The 27,813-nt window shown below is 33.9% G+C and overlaps 1 protein-coding gene across 2 annotated transcripts in view; it reads left to right on the forward strand.

Annotated features, from left to right (window-relative positions):
• The window catches only part of LOC140440346 (uncharacterized), a 176,143-nt gene that overhangs the window by 80,024 nt on the left and 68,306 nt on the right, over nt 1-27,813 (forward strand). Inside the window, exon 3 of one of the 2 annotated variants that reach the window (XM_072530795.1) lies at nt 20,134-20,164. Coding sequence is in view for 1 of the 2 variants with exons in the window: in XM_072530794.1 (XP_072386895.1) it covers nt 25,199-25,244 (46 nt within the window). In the remaining variant the exon portion in view is untranslated. Of the gene's footprint in view, nt 1-20,133; nt 20,165-25,113; nt 25,245-27,813 lie in introns of those variants that run through there. The other variant, XM_072530794.1, reaches the window with a different exon arrangement.

Consider the following 27,813-nt stretch of genomic DNA (forward strand, 5'->3'; position numbering starts at 1 on the left):
TCAATAAATTTATTGTGCGTATATGTGATTCTACTGCACCAGTTTGTGATACTGTCAAACATAAACATTCAAATCGACGCCATATCGAGATAACAATATAAGTATAACTTAACGAGATACTTTTTCTTCTTCTTCTTAACCCGTTGTTGGAACATTCAATAATTAACGAAACTTAGTCGGTTGCTGGTTTTTATCAATAAAATAATACATTGTATACAAATATTGTATAACATAAAAGAAATGTAAACACTTTATTTATGATAGTAAAAGACAGTCTTTACCATAATCAAAAATGCTGCTGTTTAGTGGTCTTCCTTCTTGTAGCTACAAAAAGAGGAGGAAATTGTGGTTTATTCTTTCTCAGGGTTCCTCCTAGAGTTATCCTGTAATTATGTAGCAAGCCAGTAGCCAGTGGAATGAACGACTTTCGAAATTTTGCTCATCTGCACTGAGAGTAAACAAAGAAAGTATTCGGGAAAAAGAAATGGATAAATTCCGGGACTCGTCTACCTAATTTTTAAACGTAATTTATAGCTCGAGTTTACTTCTCTTACTAAGATCATTTCCCTTAATTTTACTGCTTATTAAGTGGGCGTGTCGATTGTAGGATTCTCATTGTAATAAGTATTTCATGTTTTTAACAGATTTTAATACTTATTCAATATATCTAGTGAGCACTTCTCCAAGAAATTAACGCACCACTTTGAAATATTAACATATTTTATTAGCGTTAATAAAAATTTCCATTATAATGTTATATTTTGCAAGCCCCTTGTATATGCTTCGTACACTCTATATTTATTAACTGTGTTTTTATCGCTATAGTTTTTTTTGCAACAAAATAAAAAGAAGCAAAAAATGTACTAATTTCCAAGTGTTCACGAATTTTATTCGGCTACTGTTTAATTGTTGATTATTGTTAATTGTGTTTATTATGGAGCGTCAATCACGTAATTTAACCCGAGATGAATGTGCCCAAGCAGTGATACTGTCGGAAGAAGGTTGGAGTTACCGAAGAATTGGTCGTCGGTTTAATGTGTCCCACACATCCGTCTCACGAGTATTAGAAAGATTCCTCGAAACAGGGGATCATACTCGCCGACCAGAGCAAGAACGAAACTGGCTAACTACCCCTATTCAAGATCAATTTTTAAGAATTTCTGCTTTTCGACAACGTTTTGTAACACATCGAAGTCTACAAGTTCAGCTTCGAGACGTGCATGCTATACAAATTAGTACTGAAACTGTTCGCCAGCGACTTAGGGAATACAACTTAACACCTAGGATTGCCGCCCGAGGTCCTCTATTAACTGCAGAGCATCGAAGGGGGAGATTACATTTTGCCAGAGAACACGTTAATTGGTTAGAGGCTGACTGGGAACGAGTGCTATTTACTGATGAATCCCGATTTTGTTTGTACAATCACGACAGACGTGTTCGTGTGTTGCGATGACCCAACGAACGATATGCTCAGTGTAACTTCTCACACACCACATTTTTTGGTGGAGGATCCGTTATGGAGATCCTGGAGCAACATGTAGTACCGTTTGCTCCTTATATCGGTGAAAATTTCTTACTAATGCAAGATAATTAGAATTATAGAATTATAGAAATTAACACTATGGAATTTCCAGCACATAGTCCGGATTTAAATCCTATTGAAAATCTCTGGGATACCCTTGGTAGGCGATTAAGAGCGACACCGATACAATCAAACAACTTACAGGAAGTGGGAGAGAGACTGATCCAGATTTGGAGAGAACTAGACCAAAATGAAATACGGCAATTAATTTTAAGTATGGGCCAACGATGTGAGGCTGTTATACGTAGTAGAGGTGGAAACACTCGTTATTAAGACTTTTTTCATATTTTAGTTTACTTTTGTTATCATTATTTTTTAGAATATTCCGTTTTATTTATTTTTCTCCTGTACTTCAACATTTTCTGATGATTAGACAAATTGTTATAATTACTAATAAAATGTAGAATAAATCTGGTGAAGTTTTATTTTTTATTCTTTGCCCTTTTACAAATAAAATTGATTTATTGAAGTGGTGCGTTATTTTCTTGGAGAAGTGTATAATATATAAATAAGATAGTAGATAAAAGAATACTATCGTATAAAAGAATTATGTAAAAATATGCTTGAAGAAATACTTTGGATGACGTACTAAGTGAAAAGTTTGACATAAAACCAGCAGAACGTTTAAGAGGATGCATTTTTTCCCAAATTTTAAGTATAATTATGTAATGGGTTCCAGCAATAGCAAAACTTTCAGCTCTGCTCTGTTCTCTTACGTTAATTATCTAGGCAAATCTGGTAATGTTTAAAGGCAAATAATATAATTAATTTTAAAATCAAAGCATACATTAACTATGATATAACACAAAATCATGCCATCGATTCAGTCTAGTTAACGAAGCTACATTTCCACCCATATCTACCTTTTGCTTCGCCCACTTCGGCGTCTAAATACTTATTGAATCAATTCGTTTAAAAATACATTGTTATTATCAATTCCATTCAAGCTTGGAATATTAATAATGATGGCACTTGAGTTTCGTAAAAATGGTAGTACCGCCCTCTACGGGTACTTAATTTAGTAAGTGCCTTGACTCCAAAACAAGTCGATGTGACGAGGATGTTGCAAACATTCTTAGTATACGGTAATGTTAGCCATAGGCGTGTTAAAATTCTTATTAATAGTACATATTATTAAAAAATAAAGAGGAAATCCTGGTAGTTGGCTGTATAACGTAGTTTAAAAAAAATTACAATGAAGGATTAAAAATTTCAGAACGTTTTTTTCTATATTGATTGACTTACGAACTATCCTCTGATTTTAATTTATACTTTTTCTCCGGGGTACATTTTATTTGAATCCACTATTTGCTGTTTCGGACGTTTGTGCTTCCATCGATGGAAGACATCATATCTTATTATCTCTCGCAATATGGGACGTGGATGGTTCTCCAGTTCCGCAAATTTTGTTCTGGCTTTTTCAGTCATCATATTTGTCACCTTGACTTGTTGTAGTTCTCTAAATAGGAATCTTTCTTCGACATATCTCGGTAAGTTGACTGCTTCTCTTACGCTGCTGATATAAGCCGCTTTCTTTGTTGTGTTACAGAGATGTGTCCCCATGCGAGAGATGCATCCTGCGAGTCCCCTTATTGACGCTTTTGCCATGTTTGCTTTTTGTACTGTGGCGTCAACGTTCTTCTGGAATGTTAATCCTTTATCCATTATTACCCCCAGGTATTTTACCTCTCTTTTCCATTCGATGGAATTGTCTTGCACTGTCAATTGTTCCTCTGGTTGTTGGTGTTGGTGTCTCTTTTTAAAGAGCACCGTTTGCGTCTTTTCGGAGTTTATGACGATTTTCCATTGTAAACTCCATTCTTCGATATTTTCCAACGCTTCTTCTTTACGTGCAATCTCCGCGACGAAGGTTGGCAATCATCACTGCTATTCTAACTTTTGACACTAAAGCCTGAAAGAGTTCAGTTGAGCTGCATCCAAACCATTCTCTAAGGTTTCTCAGCCAGGACATTCTTCTTCTACCTATGCTGCGCTTTCCTTGAATCTTTCCCTGCATTATTAGTTTTAGGAATTCATATCTGTCACCACATGTTATATGACCACGAGATATTGTAGTTTTCTTATTTTGATGGAATCCAGTATCTCCCTGCTATTTTCTATTCTTCTTAGTATGTACTTCTTCATTGGTTATTCTGTCTGTCCATGTGATTCTCAGCATTCTTCGATATGTCCACATTTCAAATGCTTCCAATTGATTGAGACATTGTTTATTTAAAGTCCATATCTCCACGCCATTCAAAAGAACAGAAAATACATAACACTTTAGTACTCGTTTTCTAAGATTTAGACTGAGGTCTCTACAACATAATATTTGTTTCATATTATTGAATGCACTTCTAGCCTTTTCTATTCTAACTCTAATTTCTTTGGTATAATCGTTTGTTTCATTAATGTTTGGCCCTAAATAGTTATAATTCTGAACTCGTTCTATCGTCTTATTATTTACATGTAGATTGATGTATCTAATATTTTTCTTTGATATAACCATGAATTTTGTTTTCTTTATGTTTAGTGACAGACCAAATTCTTCACTCGCTGCAACAACCTTATCTAAAATTCTTTGTAGATCTGTAATATTTTCTGCTATTAGTATTGTATCGTCAGCATATCTAATTTCACATATGGGTAAGCCATTTATTTTTATGCCTGCTTCTTCATCTTCTAATGCTTTTTTTAATATTTCCTCTGAGTATGCATTAAACAGTGATGGCGACAAGACACAGTCCTGTCTAACACCTCTTTTGATTTTTATTTTATTAGTTTTTAAATTATTTATTCTTATAACAGCTTCTTGTTCATAATACAGATTATTTATTATTCTTATATTCCGTGTGTCGCTGTTCTTTGTTCTCCGTAGTTTTATTAACGGATTATGTTTCACTGTATCGAATGCCTTGTTATAACCTAGAAAGCAGACATAGATGTCCTGGTTTACATCTAAACATCTCCGTATTAGCATATTTACTGCATATAATGCTTCTCTGGTTATTTGAGCAATTCTAAATCCGAACTGAGTTTGTCCAATGTATTGTTCTAACTTTTTATATATTTTACGATGAATAATCATTATGTCGCACATTATACTGATAGTACGGTGATCGCAACATTGTCTGCCGTTTTTTCTTTTTCGGTATAGTTACGAATGTTGATAGAAGCCATTCTTTAGGTAATATACCTGTTCTGTTTATGATATTAAATAATTCGACAATAACATGTATATTGCAGTCAGCGATAAGTTGCAATATTTCTGTCGGTATTTCGTCTGGTCCTACTTCTTTCCCAGATTTCATTTCTTTAATTCACTTTCTGTTATTTCTGGTCCAGTCTCTTCAACGAAATATTCGTAATCTATTTTGTCTCGTTTGTCGTTAAACAGCTGTTCTATATAGTTAGCCCATACCATCAATTTGTTTTCTGTATCCATTACTGTGTCTCCCTTTTCATCAACTAGTATATTTTGTTTGTGTTCTGGTCTTCTAGTTAATTCTTTTATTTTCCTGTGTCAATTAAACCCGGCGTGTTTATTTTGCAGCATTTCTATTTCATCACATTTTTCTTTTGCTATTCGAATTTGTCGCCGTATTTCGTTTTGTGTTTGCTGGTAGAATGATTTATTTTTGTCCTTATATACTTTTCTTTTGTTCATCAAGTTTAGTATTTCGTCCGTCATCTAATATTTTTTCTTTTCTTTGGTTTTGCGTAGATACTTTTTTGAAGGTTCTATTAAGTCAGCCTTTATTTTTCCCAGATTTTGTTGATGTTTTCTTCATTGCATTCCATTTCAATCTGTACGGTGTTAAAACGTTCATTTATTTTTTCTTTCTTCTTCTTTTTCTGCTATTCTTCCAACGCTGTTTGTAGGTTATTTACTGCTGTATGTACATTTCTGTGTTTGGCTGCTACTGCTGTGTCGTCGGCATAAAGGCTGAGTAAAGTTCCTGGTGTTATCGGAATATCGGCGATGTTAGTTTTAGACGAAGGCTTAGAAATATTGAAAACAAAAGTTTTCAGTGTTTCATTGTTAGATAAAATGAATTTCCATCAAGTAACGGTCTAATCCATCACTTACTTAGAAATATTTATTTGTTTATTCCTTGACAGAAGATTCGTCCTCGGTTTAATTGTAAATTCCACGAAAAAATTTATCTAAAATCCCAGAACCACTTAGAGGATTATAAATGAGTCTATAATGGAACAAAAACCAGATTAAGATTATTATTTCCAAAAATTTTAATCGGAATTCGAGGAAAACCAAAGATATTTAAAAAACATTTATACAATGTGTCATTGTTTTAGATTATGATTGTCACAAAATAGTAAATAATAATATTCTAATTCCACAGTATTTCGTCTTGAATCAACCATGAAATTATAACTAATTTTTATCATTTTCATAAAGGCTTTACATTGAAAAACCTTAAACGCAATTAGTAAGAAGATTTCAAGAAACCAAAAATGCAGTCAGAATGTGATATTTCGAAATATGTACTGTTGTTGAAAAAAAATTAAAAGTAAGTGGTTAGAAAACGTACCACTGGGAAAAATGGGTTATTAAGTAAAGTCTGTATTTTGCTTTTTTTACTTTTAATTTAGGATTTTTAGTAAATATTCCATACAAAACCGAGTATTCCTTCTATGCGAAAGTAGGATGGGTAATAAGCAACTTGGATTTAGAAACGGTCTAGGAACTAGAGAGGCATTATTCTGTATGCGCGTTCTATTACAAAAAAGTTGTGAATTCCGAAAGAATGTTTATGTTTGTTTCATCGACTTCGAGAAGGCGTTCGACAGAGTACAACACGATACACTTTTCGATTGCCTACGGGTAGCAGGACTTGACCACTATGATATAAGACTGCTGAATTACTTATATTACAATCAAGTAGCCTCTATCCAAATTAAAGACAGTCCGACTGAAAAAATATCCATCAAACGTGGAGTACGGCAGGGTTGTGTTTTGTCACCCACTCTTTTTAATCTGTACTCTGAAGAAATCTTTAGGGAGGCTTTGGATGACAGACAAGAGGGAGTAAGACTAGGTGGAGAAGTAATCAACAATATTAGATACGCTGGCGATACAACCATTCTTGCAGAAAATTTACAAGATCTCTAAACATTACTAAATCTAGTCAGTGAAGCAAGTTATCGGAGAGGCCTAAAAATCAACATTTCAAAGACAAAGTGGATGGCAGTTGGAAAGATCAATATAGATCAAGGTCTGATTTCTCTTAATGGAGAGGAGATCGAAAGGGTAAATCATTTCAAATACCTTGGCAGCTGGTTAAATGTAAATTGTGACTCTGATGAAGAGATAATAACCAGGATAGAAATATCACGTAAGGCTTTTATGACCTGGAAATTATTTTTATGCAACAGAAACCTGTCGATGGATATTCGTAAGAAGGTCCTGAAATGTTATGTGTGGTCCATCCTATTGTATGGTTGTGAGACATGGACGTTAAAAACCACAATGCTAAACAAGTTAGAAGTATTCGAATTGTGGTGCTATAGACGAAGCCTAAATATATCGTGGGTTTCGCACACTTCCAATGAAGATATTCTTCAAATGATCACTTCAGAACGTCTTCTCATAAACACCATAAAGAGGAGAAAAACAGAATACTTCGGCCATATAATTAGAGGACCTAAATACCATCTACTTCGCCTTATAATACAAGGAAAAGTGGAAGGAAAGAGACAGATTGGTCGAAAGAAACTTTCATGGCTGCGTAATATTAGACAATGGTGTGGTTCCACAGTAGAAGAATTATTTCGCGCAGCAGCCGACAGAGAAAGGTTTTAGGAAATTGTAAACATGATGACGGCCAACGTCTGAATACGGACACGGCACCCAAAGAAGAAGAAGTAAATATTCTTATTTTACAAATATTTCGCTTACTTATTTTCATACACTAGTTAAATACTTTTCGGCTGAAGTACAATTTCAGGTAGTTCCAGTCGTTGCTGGACCATTAAAAATTATAACTTATCAATAAACAAAACGGGATAACCGATTGTTAGAAACTATTCTTACAATAGACTGAATTACGTTGATTTAAGATATGTCTCCGAACAAAGTATTGAAACACTTGTAATTGGCAACGCTGGTTCACAATGTTAAACTCCATTCGCTTAACTCGGGCATATTTTGACAGATTCATTGTCAGAAACCTACAACACAGCAATTCCTACTTCTCAGTATTAATAGCTCAAGTATCCTACTATTGCAGACTTCTTTCTTAAAAAAAAAGAAGAATTATTCTAAATAGTGGAAGTGTATACTAAATCCATCAAATTTTGAGTGGTATATATTTAAAAAATATATTTTAGTTGTTATAATTTAACATAACTATTTATAATATGGTGCAGATAAATAAATATTGATTGTCGGCAATTCGCAAAGTTCTATTTTATTTACTATTTAGTTTGTTTACTATTAATATTGGCTATGAGTACGTGTGCTTGGTTGTATAGTAATTTCCAGCCACTTTTAGTCTGTCAAAAAGTAACTAACTTTGCAAAAAAATGATTACTAAATTCACTAGACAGTTCGGACTGGCAATAGCGAACCGAGTATAGTAGTGATGTCGATTGTCAACTATCACTTGTACGAGTAATAATGTTTTAACGATGTAGCACATCTTTAGTTTTAAGCATTACTGACGAATAAAAAGCTTCAATAAATAATTTCGAACTCTTTATTACGATAATAAGGGAACAAATACTAACAAAAAATAACTTGTAATTATTTCTCCTTATTATTTCTAAGAAAAATAAGAACTAAACTGTAGAAGATCCAAAATCCGTATTATATTATAAATAATTTGTGCGTGAAAGTAAGAAAAAGTGTATTATAAATTTTAAAACCAAAAGTTCGCATTTAACATATTACGCTAACACTTTTACTTGCATAATTAAAGCTAGATATTTTATTTCGATTCTATTATTACCATTTTAGAGCTCAAATCGACCTTTTTCAATTATTTCAAACCGACGAGTTCAACTTTCACTGCAGCCGTTTCGTTTCGGTTTATGATTCTTAATTGTTATTTTTTTATTTTTTGTAAGTAGGATGTTGTGTACATCCTTCCACGATATTATTGAAAATATTATTGAAACACGCGGACCTACGTTTCCTCATCAATTAGGTATTGCAATACCAGCAGTGCCGGGTAAATTAAAGAACGATTTTGTTAAACTTTCATAAATGAAAATAAAATTAATTGTTTTGCCTCGAATTGTCTTTTATATCTCTTATATTCAGACCTTCACTAATAACAATATAACAGGGTTTCTTTGGTTTCCTTTTTTCTTTGTACTTGGGGCTCCATTATCATTTTTGACGCTGACAAATGCTTTAATATAATCTATGAAACAAGATGAAAACCCATTTGTAGTTTACTCAGATGTTGCTCAATTTTTTTAGGCATTTTACGGATAAATAACTCGCTTACTTTACTTTACATGCCCAATTGAAAAAATTTAAATCTTATCCGTCCAGAAAAGAGCAGTCTGAATGGCCGTATCAGTTGCGTGCAGGAGATCGTGTTCAGTGCAAGGTTTCTCCAACAAAGCACAACTAAATAGATTTGTTGAATCTTGTCCCCCGCAATCCCTCAGCCGGCAACAGTCTCTATTTCTTCATGTTCAGCTTCTTTCCATTTGGCAGGACAAGTTCTCTCTCGTCGTCCTGCGATAGAGTAGATCTTATGTATAGGTGTGAGTCTCAAACATCCACTGCTGCTTCTTGCTGATTCATTAATAGCTACGTCTACTTGGTAGCGTGTGCTAATTCTTCCCATACTGACAAGACATTGTAAACGTCGGCGTTCTAATGGTGAAAGGCTGTACATCCTATTTTTTGTTTACAAGCTTGCGAAGAATCTTCTTTCTGGCTGTCAGTTTGCCTTTTAGTTTCAAACAATGTTCTTTGAATAACAACGTGCGATTCAAAGTAACTCTTTGCTTTGAAAAACGAAATAGAGGCTATATTTTAAAACCGACAAGAAAATATCAACCATATTACCATCCGCAAAATCAAAAATTGCATTGGAAAATCACGGAGTATACAAGATCCTTTGTGAGGACTACGGCAAATCGTACATTGGACAGATCACTCAAATAATACAGCTTAGACGATTAGAACATTGAAATGCCATTGAAAAAAGAGAAACGTCAACCCTAGCACAATAGGTTATAAACACAGGACATAAAACAAACTTAAATGGAACAGCAATGCTAGCTTACATTGAAAATAGAACCAAACATCTCATCAGTTAGCAATAGAAATCGAAAAACAAACAAACAAATAAGACTCCGAACTGCATGGAAACCAATATACGGAAAAACCTAGAAATAAATTAGCGAATAAGAAAAGAGGAGGAACTGGCATCATCAGCATCATCATTCTGGCTTTAAAACCTTATGTGGGTCCTAAAATTCTCAATAATTTCTCTCCAATCGTCCCTATCAATCGCCTTCCTCCGCCGAGCACGTATTCCCATATTTCTTATGCCTTCATCGATGTTATCAAGGAACCTTGTTCTGGGTCTTCCTCTGGAAGGAGCGTTTTTCTAGCTGGGTCATTTTGTTCCATCCGCATTACATGCCCTATCCACCTCAGACGTCCTATCTTAATATGTTTTACGATATCTGGTTCCTGGTATATTCTATAAAGTTCGAGGTTTTATCGTCTTCTCCACACTCCATTGTCATTAACTGCTCCATAGATTCGCCTTAGTACTTTTCTTTCGAAACATCCTAACGTGTTTTTCTTACTTTTTGTTAGAGTGCAGGTCTCTGAACCATATGTTAGGACTGGGCGTATTATTGCTGTGTAGAATTTGATTTTTTATTTCTCGATATAATTGTGGATTTAAGGAGGACATTGAGCCCAAAATAGCATCTGTTGGCCGTGCAAATTCTGCGATGTATCTCTGCGGGTAGTATTATTTTCAGTGTTAAGGAGCACTCCCAGGTATACAAATGCGTTCACTGCTTCGATGGCGTTGTTTTCTGTAAAAAGTGGTCGTAGGATTTGTGGTTACGTGCTTATTTTCATATACTTCGTTTTGTTGGTGTTTATTATTAAACACATTTTTGTAGCTGATTCTTTTAATCATGCATACGCCTCTCGTACAGAGTTTTCCGTTCTCCCAACAATATTGATATCATCAGCATAGGCCAGTATTTGCACTGATTTATTATATATTGAATTAGTGGTTGTGATTTGTGACATACTAATTACTTTTTCCAGTCAGATTAAACAGTATACAGAAGAGAAGGTCTACCTGGCGCCGCAGCCCGTTTTCTTTTAAAAGGTTTAGACAGTTCCCCCTGAATTCGTACTGTACATTCAACTTTTTTAAGAGTTAGTTTTGTTAAATTTACCAACTGATTTGGTATTCCTAGCTCTTTTATTACCTTGAACGAGTCCCTTCTATTCACAGAGTCGTAGGCTGCTTTGTAGTTTATAAATATGTGATGAGTATAAACGCAATATTCCAGTGTTTTTTCTAAAATTTGTTTCAGGGTTGCAATCTGATGAATTGTCGATTTACCACCTCTGAAACTAGCCTGGTATTTTCCTACTTCCTGCCTGGTTCTGCATATGGTGCCATACGGTGACATAGTACTGTGGAAAATATTTTATACGCTGCATTTAGAAGTGTAATTCCTCTGTGGTTAGAGCATTCAAAGATATCTTCTTTTTTGTGAATGGTTCAAAGTATTTCAATATTCCAATCATTGGGGAGGGAAACTGGCATCAAATAGCACAAAATATATAAGTGTGGAGAACTCATGTGGAAGCCTTTGTCCATGAGAGGTGCAAACAGTCTAAAGAAGTAGAAGTTTCGGTATACGACTAAAAAAGTTGTTGGTTCATTTTTTCAAACAATAACTAAGAATTTTCAGACACCTAGTGTCTTGATGAATTGAATTACCTTCTCACCTGATAATTGATACATATTAGGAAATTTCTAAGGAATTAAAAGAATCGAAGGAATCGATAAAAAAAATTATTCCAGTGTGAACTAAAAGCGCTGAAAAAGAAAGGCATTCTCGTCTAATTGGCTCTGTTAATGAACTTAAATTAACAAAAATAAACTTGCATTGTTTTATTTTAAATAATTCATTTGTTTTCTCTCTGTCGTTCCCTGGCGCTTTTTAAAATTAATATTAATTAGTTTTTACCACTTTCATTTAACATTGATACAGCGGCGGCGAATTTTACACAGGATTGATTTAGTAATTAGTCAGTACAATAGTTGTCATGGTTGGTATTATTAATAAGACTTTTTTTTATTAGTTAAATTACGTAAATTACGAAAAAGACGATGTGTCGGACACTTAAGTAAGATGGGAAACGAAACCAAAATATTGCAGAGAATCATAAATGTGGAAAGGTGTTCCTCATCCTCAGTTTTTCCCTTTTCAGGGATGTGTGTTCTTTACTCTTCGTCTCCATTCATTTATGTCAATCGGGTCTTCTTCGCTTAAACCTTTCTCTCTCAAGTCCTCTGCTACATCGTCCTTCTATCTTTTCCACGGTTTTCCTCTACTTCTTCTTCCATCAACCTTTACTCTATCGTTCGTCCCCCATAGTTTTCATCTCTACGTCTGACATCAATATCTAGAAAGAATGCAAAAGTCAATGATATTGATTGGAGAATACCTGAGGGCAAAAAAAGAGAGGAAGACAAAGAAAGAAATATAGAAATGTAGTGATAGAAGATGTCAGAGCTAAGAGTAGAAAATGATGGAAATTATCCATCCAGCAATGGACTAAAAATCGTGTTAACGCTATACATACATTCATACAGGCAGACGAAAAGATTCGTCGGTTTACTAGGCGGGATCTGTAAAAATTCAGACCATAATGGACATTTTCCATAGGAAGCTATTTTTTGCCGAAATCCCTTCAGGATGTGCCCAATATCGATAATCACGATATGCGCCAGTCGCAAACCCTGTGCTAAATTTTTTATTTAACAAAATCTGAAAACAATTGAAAATTTCTCATTTTTTTGCTCCTATTTTCGTTTATAATTCGGAAAATATTGAACCTAGAGAAAAAATTATAAGAAGTTAAAAGTTTCGTTATTCAATTTTACACAACATTTCGTTAGCTAGAAATTGAAAATTTAATGTTTATTGTTGAAAAAATAGCAATAATTGGAAAAAAAAATACAAAAAAATGAAGTTAATCCTTTAACTGTTTTCGACTTTCTTAACTTGACTTACAAGCTCCATATTCAGCCTAGAAAAACTTTTTAATATGTTTAAAACGTGTGCTAAATTTTGTTAAGATCGGTCGGATAGATTTTGCATAATAATTTTGCAATCCAGCCTACTGTAAAAAAATCGCAAATTTTCAAATTTATAGTAGGCCCTAAATAAGGATCTCAGATAGTTGCAAATTTTTTTACATATAAAAGAAGGCTCAAACTTTCAAACGCTTTTTGTAAAATTCAAATCGGTTCACTAGGAAAGCCTAGAAATTTTTTTAAAGTTTTAAACATTTTTTAGGTTTATAAATAAATTGAATAACTTTACGAGCTTTAAACATATACTTCCAAAACAAGAAAAAGACTTTAAAAAAAATTATTGAAGATTGAGTTAAAATAAAGTTTATTTATGAAAAAAAAATTTTTTTTTCGTTCGCCTTTGTTTTAACAATTTAAATTATTTATTAACAATTTATAAATACATATTTGTTTACTAAAAGTAACAATTTACTTCAATGTATAAATTGCAAGCTCAAAAAAAATGCATGAAGAAAAAATGCAATTACTTGTTTAACATACAATTGTTTATTGCAAATTTACCAATTTGCAATTAAAAATGTTATTTGAAAATATGATATTTGAAATCCTTGTCATCCGAGACATCGATTCAAAAAAAAGAGCAAAATTGGTTAACAAGAAGCCAAGATAATGCAATTTTTAGCGCGCGCTATGATTTTGAACTCGCCGATTCACATTTCGAGTGAATGTCCCCCACCACCACCTGTCATGTATTCCGAGCGACAGTTTACGCGAAAACGGTTTTTTATTTGTCTTTTTTATGGATGTTGGCATGAAGCGCATTACGTAAAACTTTTCATATAAAAAGTACTAGACAAGACGAGGTTATTGGTTTAAAAACGAGCCCTCTAAACGAGTTACACGGCAAATGTATGCCAACTTTGACCTTCAATATCTCGGCAACCAGTAAGCCGAATGTATCTTTTTTTTTTTAAAGAAGCGTCTTTTCATGTTTTTTAAGTGTATAAATTTTAAAATTGATATGTTTAAAGCTCGTAAAGTTATTCAATTTGTTTATAAGCCTAATAAAATGTTTAAAACTTTAAAAAAATTTCTAGGCTCTCCTAGTGAACCAATTTGAATTTTACAAAAAGCGTTTGAAATTTTGAGCCTTCCTTTATGTGTAAAAAAATTTGCAACTATCTAAGGGCCTTATTTAGGGCCTACTGTATTGCAAAATTATTATGCAAAAACCTATCCCACCGATCTTAACAAAATTTAGCACACGTTTTAAACATATTAAAAGGTTTTTCTAGGCGGAATATGGAGCTTGTAAGTCAAGTTTAGAAAGTCGAAAACATTTAAAGGATTAACTTCATTTTTTTGTACTTTTTTTCCAATTATTTCTATGTTTTCAACAATAAACATTAAATTTTCAATTTCCAGCTAATGAAATATTGTGTAAAATTAAATATCGAAACTTTTAACTTCTTATAATTTTTTCTCTAGGATCAATATTTTCCGAATTATAAACAAAAATAGGAGCAAAAAAATGAGAAATTTTTAATTGTTTTCAGATTTTGTTAAATAAAAAATTTAGCACAGGGTTTGCGACTGGCGCATATCGTTATTATCGATATTGGGCATATCCTGAAGGGATTCCAGCAAAAAAATAGCTTCCTATGGAAAATGTCCAATCCAAAACAGATCTCGCCTAAACTATAAGTTTTTGTTGATGTTTAGTAGCTAAGAGGAAATAATGACACATCTTTTAGTTAGTTAGTTTATTCTACTTCGTAAATCGGTGTGGCCTTTAAATAAACTTTACACAAACCATATATGTCTCTTATTTGTTTAATCCACAATCTTGGTCCAGTTAAGTATTAAGGGTACAATTTATTAGAGGAAATTGTGACCAAGTATAATAAAAATGTAGAGCCTGCGGAGAGACGTATGTGAAGAGAATAATGATGATTATTTCCTATAACTTAGAACATATGGATGAAAGGGAAATATACATAGAACTGTTCCTCCAACACTCCTGAAGGGTATCAGTCACGAGAAAAGAGAGAAACTGTTTATTTTATCTCATGTCATTCTACGGATATAATGCTACTCACTGTTTTTATTGCAAACCTATTGTTAAAACAAGGTAATAAAGTTGGTATTCCACTTAGATATAATATATTAAAAAAATACCATACATAGTTTGATATTATTGTTTTCATATCGCAAACCCATTAAATGCGTGTTTTTGTTTGGGACGTAGAAAATTATATAGTTCAAGTGATTACTTCACAAGAATGTTACGGTTGACGTTTACGATACTGGAAAAGGTATTAAAAGTAATATAAACTAACGACAGATGTTTCGAAATATTTTTTTTATGTTTCGTTTAAATTGATTAATCCTAGTGAGAATTATTTCTCTATAGACAATGTTCAAATCTATTATAATTATTATAATTATTAAAATCACTTAAAATTAGCTTTAAGGTCAAGAAGACCTTATAACTTTATTGCACATGCACACTCCTCTAGAAATCTTTGTGCATGCCCTAGCCATCGTAACCCTTGTGCGCTTATTACATCTGTAATGTTTATTTTAATTTATTTCAAGTCTTCTAACAGAAACACTAAAAACACAATTAATTTATAACATTTATTTTCTTAAACGATTTAGAAGAATTTAAGGCAAACACAAATCAATGTAGAAGTTTAAATGGCGATCTCTTAACAACAAGAACAGACGTACTAAACCGATGGACGGAATATTTTAACCAGATACTTAATATAGAGGAAGAAGAAAACCCGGAAGACGAAAGCTGCGAGGTAAGCGGAGCAGACGAGAGGGAGGAGGATCCACCAACGATCCTGGAAGTTAAAGACGCTGTAAACAAACTAGCCAGAAACAAATCACCCGGAATAGATAATCTCCCAGCGGAATTATATAAAGAAGGTGGCCACGATATCATAATAGCGCTACAGCAGCTTATAAAAGAAATATGGATACAGAAATCCCTTCCCAATGATTGGAATATTGGAATACTTTGCACCATACACAAAAAGGGAGATATCTTTGAATGCTCTAACCATCGAGGAATTACGCTCCTAAATGCAGCCGGAAGATAAAGACGCTATAAACAAACTAGCCAGAAACAAATCACCCGGAATAGATAATCTCCCAGCGCAATTATATAAAGAAGGTGGCCACGATATCATAATAGCGCTACAGCAGCTTATAAAAGAAATATGGATACAGAAGTCCCTTCCCAATGATTGGAATATTGGAATACTTTGCACCATACACAAAAAGGGAGATATCTTTGAATGCTCTAACCATCGAGGAATTACGCTCCTAAATGCAGCGTATAAAATATTCTCCAATATACTATGCCATCGTATGGCACCATATCCAGAGCGAATAATAGGACAATACCAGGCTGGTTTCAGAGGTGGTAAATCAACAATTCATCAGATTTCAACCCTGAGACAAATTCTAGAGAAAACACTGGAATACGGTGTAGACACGCACCACATATTTATAGACTACAAAGCAGCCTGCGACTCTGTAAATAGAAGAGAATTGTTTAGAGCAATGATAGACCTAGGAGTACCAAATCAGTTGGTAAGTTTAACCAAACTAACCCTTGAAAAAGTTGAATGCAAAGTACGAATCCAGGGGAAACTCTCTGAATCTTTTAAAACAAATAACGGGCTACGTCAGGGAGACCCACTCTCCTGTATCTCTCACCCACTCTTTCTTTTTTTTTTTACTAAAGACACAGAAGTGTGTACTTACATTAAAGTCTTGTCAGTAAGACCAATTATCAATTTGTGTCTAACTTAAATTACTAATGAAATCTTAAAATTAGGTGTCTACTCACTAGTGTCTTTCCTATTATTTCTAATAACTAGCATTAAATTTAGCATGCATACTCGCACAACACTTTACTCTGCTTTTCACTCACTCATACCAATTCAAAAGGCTTTGTTCTTTTGAGCCTTCTCTCTAGGTTCGTATTGTCGAGGAGCTGGATAGCCTCGACGTTTACATGATGATGGAGTCGTTGTTCATGGCTCCCTGCAAATTTCTTGATTATCTGATTGACGTCTTCCATCTTGAGGTCCCGGTGAAGGTCGTTGTTCCTAACGTACCAAGGCGCATCTACGATGTTCCTCAGTACTTTATTCTGGAATGTCTGGATTATTTTGATGTTACTAGGCTTGGCACAGCCCCAGAGTTGGCAGCCATAGGTCCATACTGGTCTCAGTATTTGTTTATAGATTAGGAGTTTATTATTTATGGATAGAGAGGAATGTCTTCCCATTAACCAATACATTTTCTTGTAGCGGATGCCTAGTTCTTCTCTTTTCTTCTTCACGTGAGCTTTCCAGCGAAGTTTCGCATCAAGAGTGATCCCCAAGTACTTTGCTGATGTTGCAATAGGCACTTGGACATCATTTATTCTAATAGGAATATTATTAATTCTCTTATTGGTAAAATTTATATGGACTGATTTATTCTCATTCAGTTTAATTTTTCATTTTTTGGTCCATTCATGGATTTTGTTTATTGAATTTTGTAGTTTTTCTGTAGCTTCTTCGACGGTGTCACTTACCGCTAAGACAGCAGTGTCATCTGCGAAGGTAGCTATGGTGTCGTCTTCTAGTTCAGGTATATCATACGTGTATATTAGATATAGGACTGGACCCAATACACTCCCTTGTGGAACACCTGCTTCAATATCCTTGAGATCAGCGTATGCATCTTCTTGTTTAACTCTAAAATGTCTGTTCGCTAGATATGATTGTAATATATTTGAATATTGTTTAGGCATGAATGATTTAATGAGCATGAATGAAACAAAATACATGAAAATAGGTACGCAACCACAAACACTACGGCCCCTTGTTATAGAAAATGACGTCATCGAAGCAGTTAACGAATTTGTATACCTGGGAACGCTCGTCAATACTGAAAATGACACTACCGCAGAGATAAACCGCAGAATTTGCACGGCTAATAGATGCTATTTTGGGCTTAATCTCCTTTATAAATCTACAGTTATATCAAGAAATACAAAAGTAAAACTCTACAAAACAATAATACGCCCAGTCCTAACATATGGTTCAGAAACCTGGACTTTAACAAAAAGCAATGAAAGCATGTTAGGATGTTTCGAAAGAAAAATACTAAGGCGCATCTATGGAGCGGTAAATGAAAACGGTGTCTGGAGAAGACGATACAACTTCGAACTCTATAGGATATACCAGGAACCAGATATCGTAAAACACATAAAGATAGGACGTCTGAGGTGGGTAGGCCATGTAATGCGGATGGAGCAAACCGACCCAGCTAGAAAAACGCTCCTTGATAGACCTATTGGTCAAAGAAGAAGAGGAAGACCCAGAACAAGATTCCTAGATAACATCGATGAAGACATGAGAAATATGGAAATACGTGCTTGGCGGAGGAAGGCGATGGATAGGGACGACTGGAGAAAAATTCTTGGGGACGCTAGGACCCACACAGGGTTGTAAAGCCAAAATGATGATGATGATTTTCTTAAACGTACAAATTTTCGATTGACTCCTAAAATCTTTTGTTACCTGACTCCTAAAAAGTTTTGTTGTTCGTAAACAAAAAAATTATCAAAAGGGATCTCTCCTTAAAGTGAGCTAAATTCTAAAACATCCAGCAGACCTCAATAAAAGAACTGTTATTGATAACTTGAGCCAGATATATCACTCTCTCATCATACACAAAAAAATAAGAACCACTTCATGTCTCATATTCCTTTTTAAACAAATAGTCAAAAATTGTTCCTTTTTCCATTTCGAACAAATTATTTCACGAACCATATCAATTATGTCTTTAATGCCATTGACAGTCGCACAACTAACAAAACCCTTATGGACCTTCCACGTAATAATAAATAGACACGTTGTATTGCAAGAACCTCTTGACACGAACAGAAAATTTCGAAACATGAAGACATAGTGTCGTTTTGTCTATGTAGGATCTCAAACAACATATCCAAATGAAGCCGTCTGATTTAAATCATCAGACAATTAAATTAATGAACAGTATAGTCTCCCTGAACATCAATACACTTGTTCCAACCAGATCCAGGTTATGAATTCCATCCCTGAAGGAAGGCTTCCATCTGGAAGGGCTGCAAAATACGCTTTCAAAGCTGTTATGACCTCATCATTTGATGAAAAACGTTTTCCACGCATAAATATTTTTAAATTGAAGCAGATGGAAGTCGCTAGAAGGCAAATCTAGAGAATACGGTGGATGTTTCAATAATTCGAGCTTTAATTCATGGATTTTAGCCATCGTCAAAATCTCATGACGCGATGCATTGCCCTGATGAAAAAGGAGTTTTTCTTATGCAAACCGGGTCTTTTTTCACGATTTTTTTCTTTTAGCCGATCTAAAAAGTTACGTTAATATTATAATTTATTGTATTATCAGTTTGCAAGTAATCTACAAACAAAATTCCTTTCGAATCCCAAAAAACTGATACTAACACCTTCTTGACCGATTTCTGGACACGAACTCGATTCGGAGCCGAAGAATCAGGTTCACATCACTGTCGGGTCTCTTGTTTTGATTCAAGATCATGTTCATAGACTTAAGTCTCATCCATAGTGATAATCGGCCCACAAAATCCTCTTTACCTTTTGAAAACGCTCTAAATGTTGCTGAGAAAGTTGCATTCGAATGTGGTTTTGTTCCATTGTTAGCGAATGCAGCACCCATTGTGAACACCGCTTTCTGAAACCCAATACTTCAGTCAAAATATTGCTTGCCGAATGAGGTGTCTAGGGCTTCTACTAAATCTCTTTCCGTTATTCGACGGTTTTCCAATACGATATCCTGCATTTTTTACATGATTTCTGATGTTGTTGCTGTTTTTGGACGTCGTTGGTCTGGATCGTCTTGTATAACCACATTTAAATTCAGGAACCCATCTTTCTACTGTACTACGTGAACGCGAAGAGTCCTTATACACTTTCAACAGTCGTTCATAAATTTCAAGTATCAGTGGACGATACTTGATTTTTTCCATTGTAAAAAAAAACTGTCACATGTCGGTACTAAATGGCTTGTATACAAAGAATAAGTAAGAAAATGGGAAGTGTGCCAATATAAAAAAATTAGGCTAGTAGCAACGTCCTCTCTTATCGAACCGCAGAATTTATTGAATAACCTTTTATTTATTTATTCTCTTCCTTTCCTTATGTTTTATTTAACTTATACTTTTTGTTTCAGATCTTCCTTTTTTCTCTCCAAATGGAATTATGTAAGTATAGCTATGAAGTATAGTTTTAAAGATTATTTTTCTTAATTTTAACAGCGTCATATGTCAATCGAATTAAGAGGACCAAAATCCGTTTGATGTTAATATGCAGCGATAATTTTTTTTTAATATATAGTTCTTCTTCTTCAAGTGCCCTCTCCGCTACGGAGTTTGGCAATCATCATTGCTATTCGTATCTTTGAAGCTGTTGCTCTAAATAATTGGTTAGATGTGCACTGGAACCAGTCTCTTAAATTGCGCAGCCAAGATATACGTCGTCTCCCCACGCTTCGTTTGCCCTGAATCTTTCCTTGGATAATTAACTGGAGCAATCGGTACTTTTTCCCTCTCATCACATGACTAAGATATTACAACTTTCTTCTCTTGATGGCGATCAACAGCTCCCGTTCCTTGTTCATTCTTCGAAGAACTACACTACACATTTCGAAGGCCTCTAGTTTATCGGTATTGCTCTTGTTTAAGGTCCAAGTCTCTACTCCGTACAGCAGTATCGAGAAGATGTAGCATCTAACCAATCTCATTTTCAGGTTTAAGTTAATGTCATAACTTCCCAGACTATATATTTCCCATGGGAAGTCATGGGAAATATATAGTTAAAAATGTTAAAAAAAACTAATACCAATATAAATCAACAACAAAATAAAAAAGCGATGAAAACTAATCATGAAAAGAAATCAAAGCGCTACCAGAAGACTCTGGTCATATTACTTCGCACATAAAGTAGGAGCCTTATACAAAAATTTCATTTAGGTATAGTCCAGAGAATTAATTTATTCCTGGAACTTTGACCCGCCAGTTCTCTGACAAGTTTTTTGTTATATGGACCATAATAACTAAAATCCATGTTTCTGCAGTAGGTTCCGTGGATTTTTTAAACTATTAACTATTTGTGTCGAAATATGCACCCTTTTAAGTAGTCTTTTGATTTTGAACAAGGCTGGAACATGTCTGGAATAGCTTAAAGCTTTTCAAAAACTGTTAAAGACTTGTTTAAGACCTGTTCAAAAGATGATTAGGTGCTGTTTAAAAGCTGGTCAGAGGCTGTGCGAATAGTGATTATCAGTGCTATGACGTCAGGGGTCAAAGTATCCTTAAGTGTCTTCCTTTCTACTGGCTTCAAATTATTGAAAAAAGTGCATTGAATCCACTGCAGGAAACAAAGATTTTAGTTATTGAGGTGCATAAAACTCAAAAAACATGGCAGATATCTGGCCTATTCAAATTTCCGAGTTGTTTGCCTTATTTCTCTGTACTATTAGTCTATCCACGGTATAACCGAATGCATCAGAGAATATTGGTTCGATTATCATCGAAATCAAAACCAAACTCTTTGCCCAAAACCACGTTTTTATACCTTTAATATAAACCTAAATGTCAGTAATGATTTCTCTCGATTTTCACGCTACTTAAACATCGCCGGGCAAATAGATTCTAATTATTTTTTAGTTGAACGGACTCGAACAATACTCTCGCCGGCACGGGAAAAATAACCAGCTCTGTAGCTGGTACTGAACAATTATTTTAACATAAAATTATAGAAAGGCATTTTAATAGATCTCAACATGTAATCGCATGTACCTCCAAGGTAAAGCAACTTTGATGGATTTTATTACATTGCCGAGGTCGACCTAGGGGTTGCGCAATTGTTAGTCTTTAATAGTGATTTTGTGATAGCATGCTGTACACACGTGTGAAAAATCGTTCGGATTAATCGATATTTATAATAACTATCTGTATTACTAGATTGTGTTAACAGGTTTAACTTATTTCGATTATAGCGATAAATATCATGAATTTTTTACGACAGAAGTACAATGATTTGTCAAGTTTCTGAAAGCAGATGGTTACGCTTATTTAAAGGCGGACATACACCATTCAATTCGGTTGAACAATGTGGATGATTCGAAACGTACGTACGAAACTTATTATATCACAAGTAGACTAGGCGGGATCTGTGGAAATTAAGACCATAATGGACATTTTCCATAGGAAGCTATTTTTTTGCCGGAATCCCTTCAGGATGTGCCCAATATCGATAATCACGATATGCGCCAGTCGCAAACCCTGTGCTAAATTTTTTATTTAACAAAATCTAAAAACAATTGAAAATTTCTTATTTTTTTGCTCCTATTTTCGTTTATAATTCGAAAAATATTGGTCCTAGAGAAAAAATTAGACGAAGTTAAAAGTTTCGTTATTCAATTTTACACAATATTTCGTTAGCTAGAAATTAAAAATTTAATGTTTATTGTTGAAAACATAGCAATAATTAGAAAAAAAGTACAAAAAAATGAAGTTAATCCTTTAAATGTTTTCGACTTTCTAAACTTGACTTACAAGCTCCATATTCCGCCTAGAAAAACCTTTTAATATGTTTAAAACGTGTGCTAAATTTTGTTAAGATCGGTCGGATAGGTTTTGCATAATAATTTTGCAATCCAGCCTACTGGAAAAAAATCGCAAATTTTCAAATTTATAGTAGGCCCTAAATAAGGCTCTCAGATAGTTGCAAATTTTTTTACACATAAAGGAAGGCTCAAACTTTCAAACGCTTTTTGTAAAATTCAAATCCGTTCACTAGGCGAACCTAGAAATTTTTTTAAAATTTTAAACATTTTTTAGGCTTATAAACAAATTGAATAACTTTACGAGCTTTAAACATATCCTTCCAAAAAAAGAAAAAGACTTTAAAAAAAATTATTGAAGATTGAGTCAAAATAAAGTTTATTTATGAAAAAAAAATTTTTTTGTTCGCCTTTGTTTTAACAATTTAAATTATTTATTAACAATTTATCAATACATATTTGTTTACTAAAAGTAACAATTTACTTCAATGTATAAATTGCAAGCTCAAAAAAAATGCATGAAGAAATTACTTGTTTAAAATACAATTGTTTATTACAAATTTACCAATTTGCAATTAAAAATGGTATTTGAAAATATGATATTTGAAATCCTTGTCGTCCGAGACAGCGATTAAAAAAAAAGGAAAATTGGTTAACAAGAAGCCGAGATAATGCAATTTTTACCGCGCGCTATGATTTTGAATTAGCCGATTCACATTTCGAGTGAATATCCCCCACCACCACCTCTCATGCATTCCGAGCGACATTTTACGCGAAAACAGTTTTTTATTTGTCTTTTTTATGGATGTTGCCATGAAGCGCATTACGTAAAACTTTTGATATAAAAAGTACTTGACAAGACGAGGGTATTTGTTTAAAAACGAGCCCTATATCACTTATGGTTACACGGCAAATGTATGCCAACTTTGACCTTCAATATCTCGGCAACCAGTAAGCCGAATGTATCTTTTTTTAAAGAAGCGTCTTTTAATGTTCTTTAAGTGTATAAATTTTGAAATTGAAATGTTTAAAGCCCGTAAAGATATTCAATTTGTTTATAAGCCTGATATATATAAAAAATGTTTAAAACTTAAAAAAAATTTCTAGGCTCTCCTAGTGAACCGATTTGAATTTTACAAAAAGCGTTTGAAAGTTTGAGCCTTCCTTTAAGTGTAAAAAAAGTTGCAACTATCTGAGGGCCTTATTTAGGGCCTACTATAAATTTGAAAAGTTGCGATTTTTTTCCAGTAGGCTGGATTGCAAAATTATTATGCAAAACATATCCGACCGATCTTAACAAAATTTAGCACACGTTTTAAACATATTAAAAGGTTTTTCTAGGCGGAATATGGAGCTTGTAAGTCAAGTTTAGAAAGTCGAAAACATTTAAAGGATTAACTTCATTTTTAGTATTTTTTTTTTTCAATTATTGCTATTTTTTCAACAATCAACATTAAATTTTCAATTTCTAGCTAACGAAATATTATGTAAAATTGAATAACGAAACTTTTAACTTCGTATAATTTTTTCTCTAGGATCAATATTTTCCGAATTATAAACGAAAATAGGAGCAAAAAAATGAGAAATTTTCAATTGTTTTCAGATTTTGTTAAATAAAAAATTTAGCACAGGGTTTGCGACTGGCGCATATCGTGATTATCGATATTGGACACATCGTGAAGGGATTCCAGCAAAAAAATAGCTTCCTATGGAAAATGTCCAATCCAAAACAGATCCCGCCTAGACTATCAATTCGGTTGAACAATGTGGGTGATTCGAAAGGTACGTACGAAACTTATTATATCACAAGGCAAAATGAAATAAACGGTTCAATCGAACACAATCAACAAAACTTGTATAGACGCGTCAATGTGGATGAATCATCCATATTGTACAACGAAGTTGAACAAAAGTAGAAATTGGCTCAACTCAATTCAAGTTCAATTTAGTTGAACGCTTTTATTGAATTGTAAAATACATGGTTCATTTTGGTTGAATCATCCACATTGTTCAACCGAATTGAATGGTGTATTTAAGTAAATATCAATTGTAGCTGTTCAATTTCGGCTTACGCTTTCGCGTGCTATCATATTCTGAGGTGGATTCGTCTCATTTATCTCTGTTTTGGTTACAATTTATTGTGTGTCTTGTCTGATTTCGTTTCTGTTGTTTTATTTTTATGATTTTTTTATCTCCCTACAACGAAAGGGTTTCTGCGAATTCCGTTAATCGTTTAGAGGTGTAAGTTGGTTGATTGTACTGTAAGTAATTTCATGGTAATATTGTGAGAATGCATTTTTGTTTCATTTACCGATAGCAACACCTTCCAAAAGATGTCATTTTGTCGAACGACTACTAATAAATACTATTTGTCAATCCCCATCGATAATTAACATTTTTATGGAGAAACTACATAAACGTTTATCTAACGCATTTTAATGTGAATCGAATAGAAGTATACATGCAGCGTACGGTTTTCTCCTAATATTTGCACAATCATTTGCAGTAGAAATTAGTCAGTGTCGCTGACAGTTCGTTCCGAAAATAATTTGTAATATTGATTTAAGGTATTAACTAACTTTTTAATGTGTTATTTTATATGATGTCCGGTCGGTTCTTGCGCCATGTCGTAGTGTTAATGTCAATTTCTTGGCCGAATATTGACTGAAGTATGAGTAGAAAGTTTGGTTTTTTGAAGATCTTGAAGAAAAGTTCTAGTAAGTGTTTATATTTACATTTTATAGACTCTAAGTTATTTATTTAACTAAAAGGATATTGCAGACTTCAATAGGCGTAAAACTTTTATGTATAATAAATACTAAAGCACAAACATTGCTATGCTAGTCCAGAAAAAATTTTCTAAGAATTTTTTTTTGAAATTTTTTAAAAAAAATTTTTGACGGAGGATCCAATCAATGGCCATCTATAGTCTTCTTCTTCTTCCTCTTCCTCTTTAAAATCAATTCTGCTTGTTCATTGGCGGATTAATAAATTTATGGAAGGTTGTCACTCATCTTTTGCGCGGTCGTCCGATACTTTTTCCGCCGATTGGTGACTTATCTCTTGCTATTTTATCGACACGGGTCTCCTCTATTCTGCTTATGTGGTTATTCCATACTTTTTTTCTATGTTGTGTCCATTCATTTATACAATGTACGTTACATTTTCTTCTAATGTCTTTACTTCTCTTTCGATCTTTCAGCGTATTTTATGTAATTCTTCTCAGTACTCTCATCTCTGCCGGGTCTTGTTTCTGAGGCATATGTCATTATGGGTTTTACACTGGCTTTATAAATTCTTGATTTCATTTCAGTGTTAATATTTCTGTTTCGCCGTATAGTGTTATTAAGGCACCCTGTCAGTCTATTTGCTTTTTGTACTTGATCTCTCACTTCTTTGTCTAGGTCTCCATAGGTAAATTGTGTAATTCCCAGGTATTTTATTTCTATTACTTGTTCAATGCTGATGCCATCAATTTCTATTTTACATCTGGTTGATTCTTTGCTGACTATTATTGTTTTAGTTTTCTGAGATGAGATTGTCATATTAAATTCTTTTGCTCTTATGGTAAATCTGTGGAGCAGTCTTTGCAGACTATCTTCATCTTAGGCTATCAATTGCGTAACAGAGTATTTTGATTTCTTTGAGACATAACTCAACAGTTCTGTCGAGCTACACGATCCACCTGCAGGCGGAGTTTCCTCTATAGTCACTTAACTCAATTTTTTCTGGCTTCCTCCTAATTAAGTTTAGGACGACAACAAAATGATATTTTAGTCTCTTGTACATCAAATAAGTCACTTTTGGAGAATCGCTGAAGTTTAGTGTAAGTCGTCTTATGAAATCGGTCTACGTACAAAAACCAGAATAATTCTAGTTTGGCAATTCATGTGTTGAATTTTGTGTTATATTTTTTACCGACCACCAAAGTAGCAGGCAATATTTTAGGATCAATAAACTTTTAAAAGAATTAAAAATTAAATTTTTAAAATAATCAACTTGCATGAAAGGGCCGGTCTTTTCATCTCCAGATAAATATTGTCCTTGGAGCATAAACAATTTCCTTATAATTATCGAATATTTAATTTATAAGATTTATTTGATACGCCCCTGGCTATGTATAAAAATTCCTTGAAGTTTTTGTTTATACAAGTGCTTTGCGACACATCTAAGAGAAATTTTAACTGCGTAGTTAAATAATTGTCATATTTACGTTTTAATTTCTACGATCTTGAAAGCTCAGTGCTTTTAAGGTCCATAATCGCATAAAAAGCGTTAATAAAAAAGATTCCGATTGACCAGCAGCGAGAACTGGTCAGGGGGGAGGTAGAAGGCCAGAAAACGGAGACGAAGAAAAAAGTCAAGTTGCGATTTGGGTTTGGATTAGATAGCTTTCGGCGTGGTAGTCTTCAAAGCGGGCAAATTTTTTAATTTGAGAGGTGAATTTGGGCTCAAGATGCTATTTGGCAGTTTTTGTTGAGTTAATCACCGATTGTTTGTGCTGTGCCCTATGTGAGGGATTTGTAAGACGGCGATTCCAACAATTTTGAAGTCTACATGGTTTTAAGAAGGAATTGAATGGCCAAGTTTTGAAGATTGCAGTTTGTTGTCATCCAGGATAATCCGAAGCCCGAATCCGTTCCAACTTTTCAAGAATTGTCGATTTCCACGGTCCAATTGTCCATTTTTGTGTTCCATGGTAAACCAATTCCAGCTTGAGTGGCACACAGTTGTGTGTTGTTTACAGTGTTTTGATTCAATTCCGATCCCAAAAACTTTTTTAAAGGAAATACATCCCAGAGTGGTATAAGGAAAGATTGGCCTTTCTTTCCATCCAGCAAGAAGATTATTTTAAACGGCATCCTATTCAAATAGTTTAGGAACCTCCTTGTGTGTGTTGCCCAGGAAATCTATGTGAGTCTTTTTTATTATTTCTTCCTTTGTAGTTACCCCTTCTAGTCCCTCCTTTATTCACTCGCTTACGACCCAGCTCTCCACCCAAAACAAGAGTGGCCGTTCGCAAACGGGTTTGTTCGCTTACCCTATCTCCAGCCCAGTAGTTGCTCACTTCCCACTTTCAAGGAAGTGATACCCAATCTTACAGATAGTCATCTGCAGGATAGACATTATAGAATATAATATATTATAGAATAGAATGCGATTATATTAATAAATGATAGATGTTGTGTATTAATTATATTTAAGAAATTTATATTTTCATATTTTATTCTTATCAGAACTTTTTTTCTCCATTCTGTGTATAATCAATCCTCTTATGTCTTCTTT

This window comes from Diabrotica undecimpunctata, chromosome 4 (genome assembly GCF_040954645.1).
Source record: "Diabrotica undecimpunctata isolate CICGRU chromosome 4, icDiaUnde3, whole genome shotgun sequence".
Classification (NCBI taxonomy): Eukaryota; Metazoa; Arthropoda; class Insecta; order Coleoptera; family Chrysomelidae; genus Diabrotica; species Diabrotica undecimpunctata.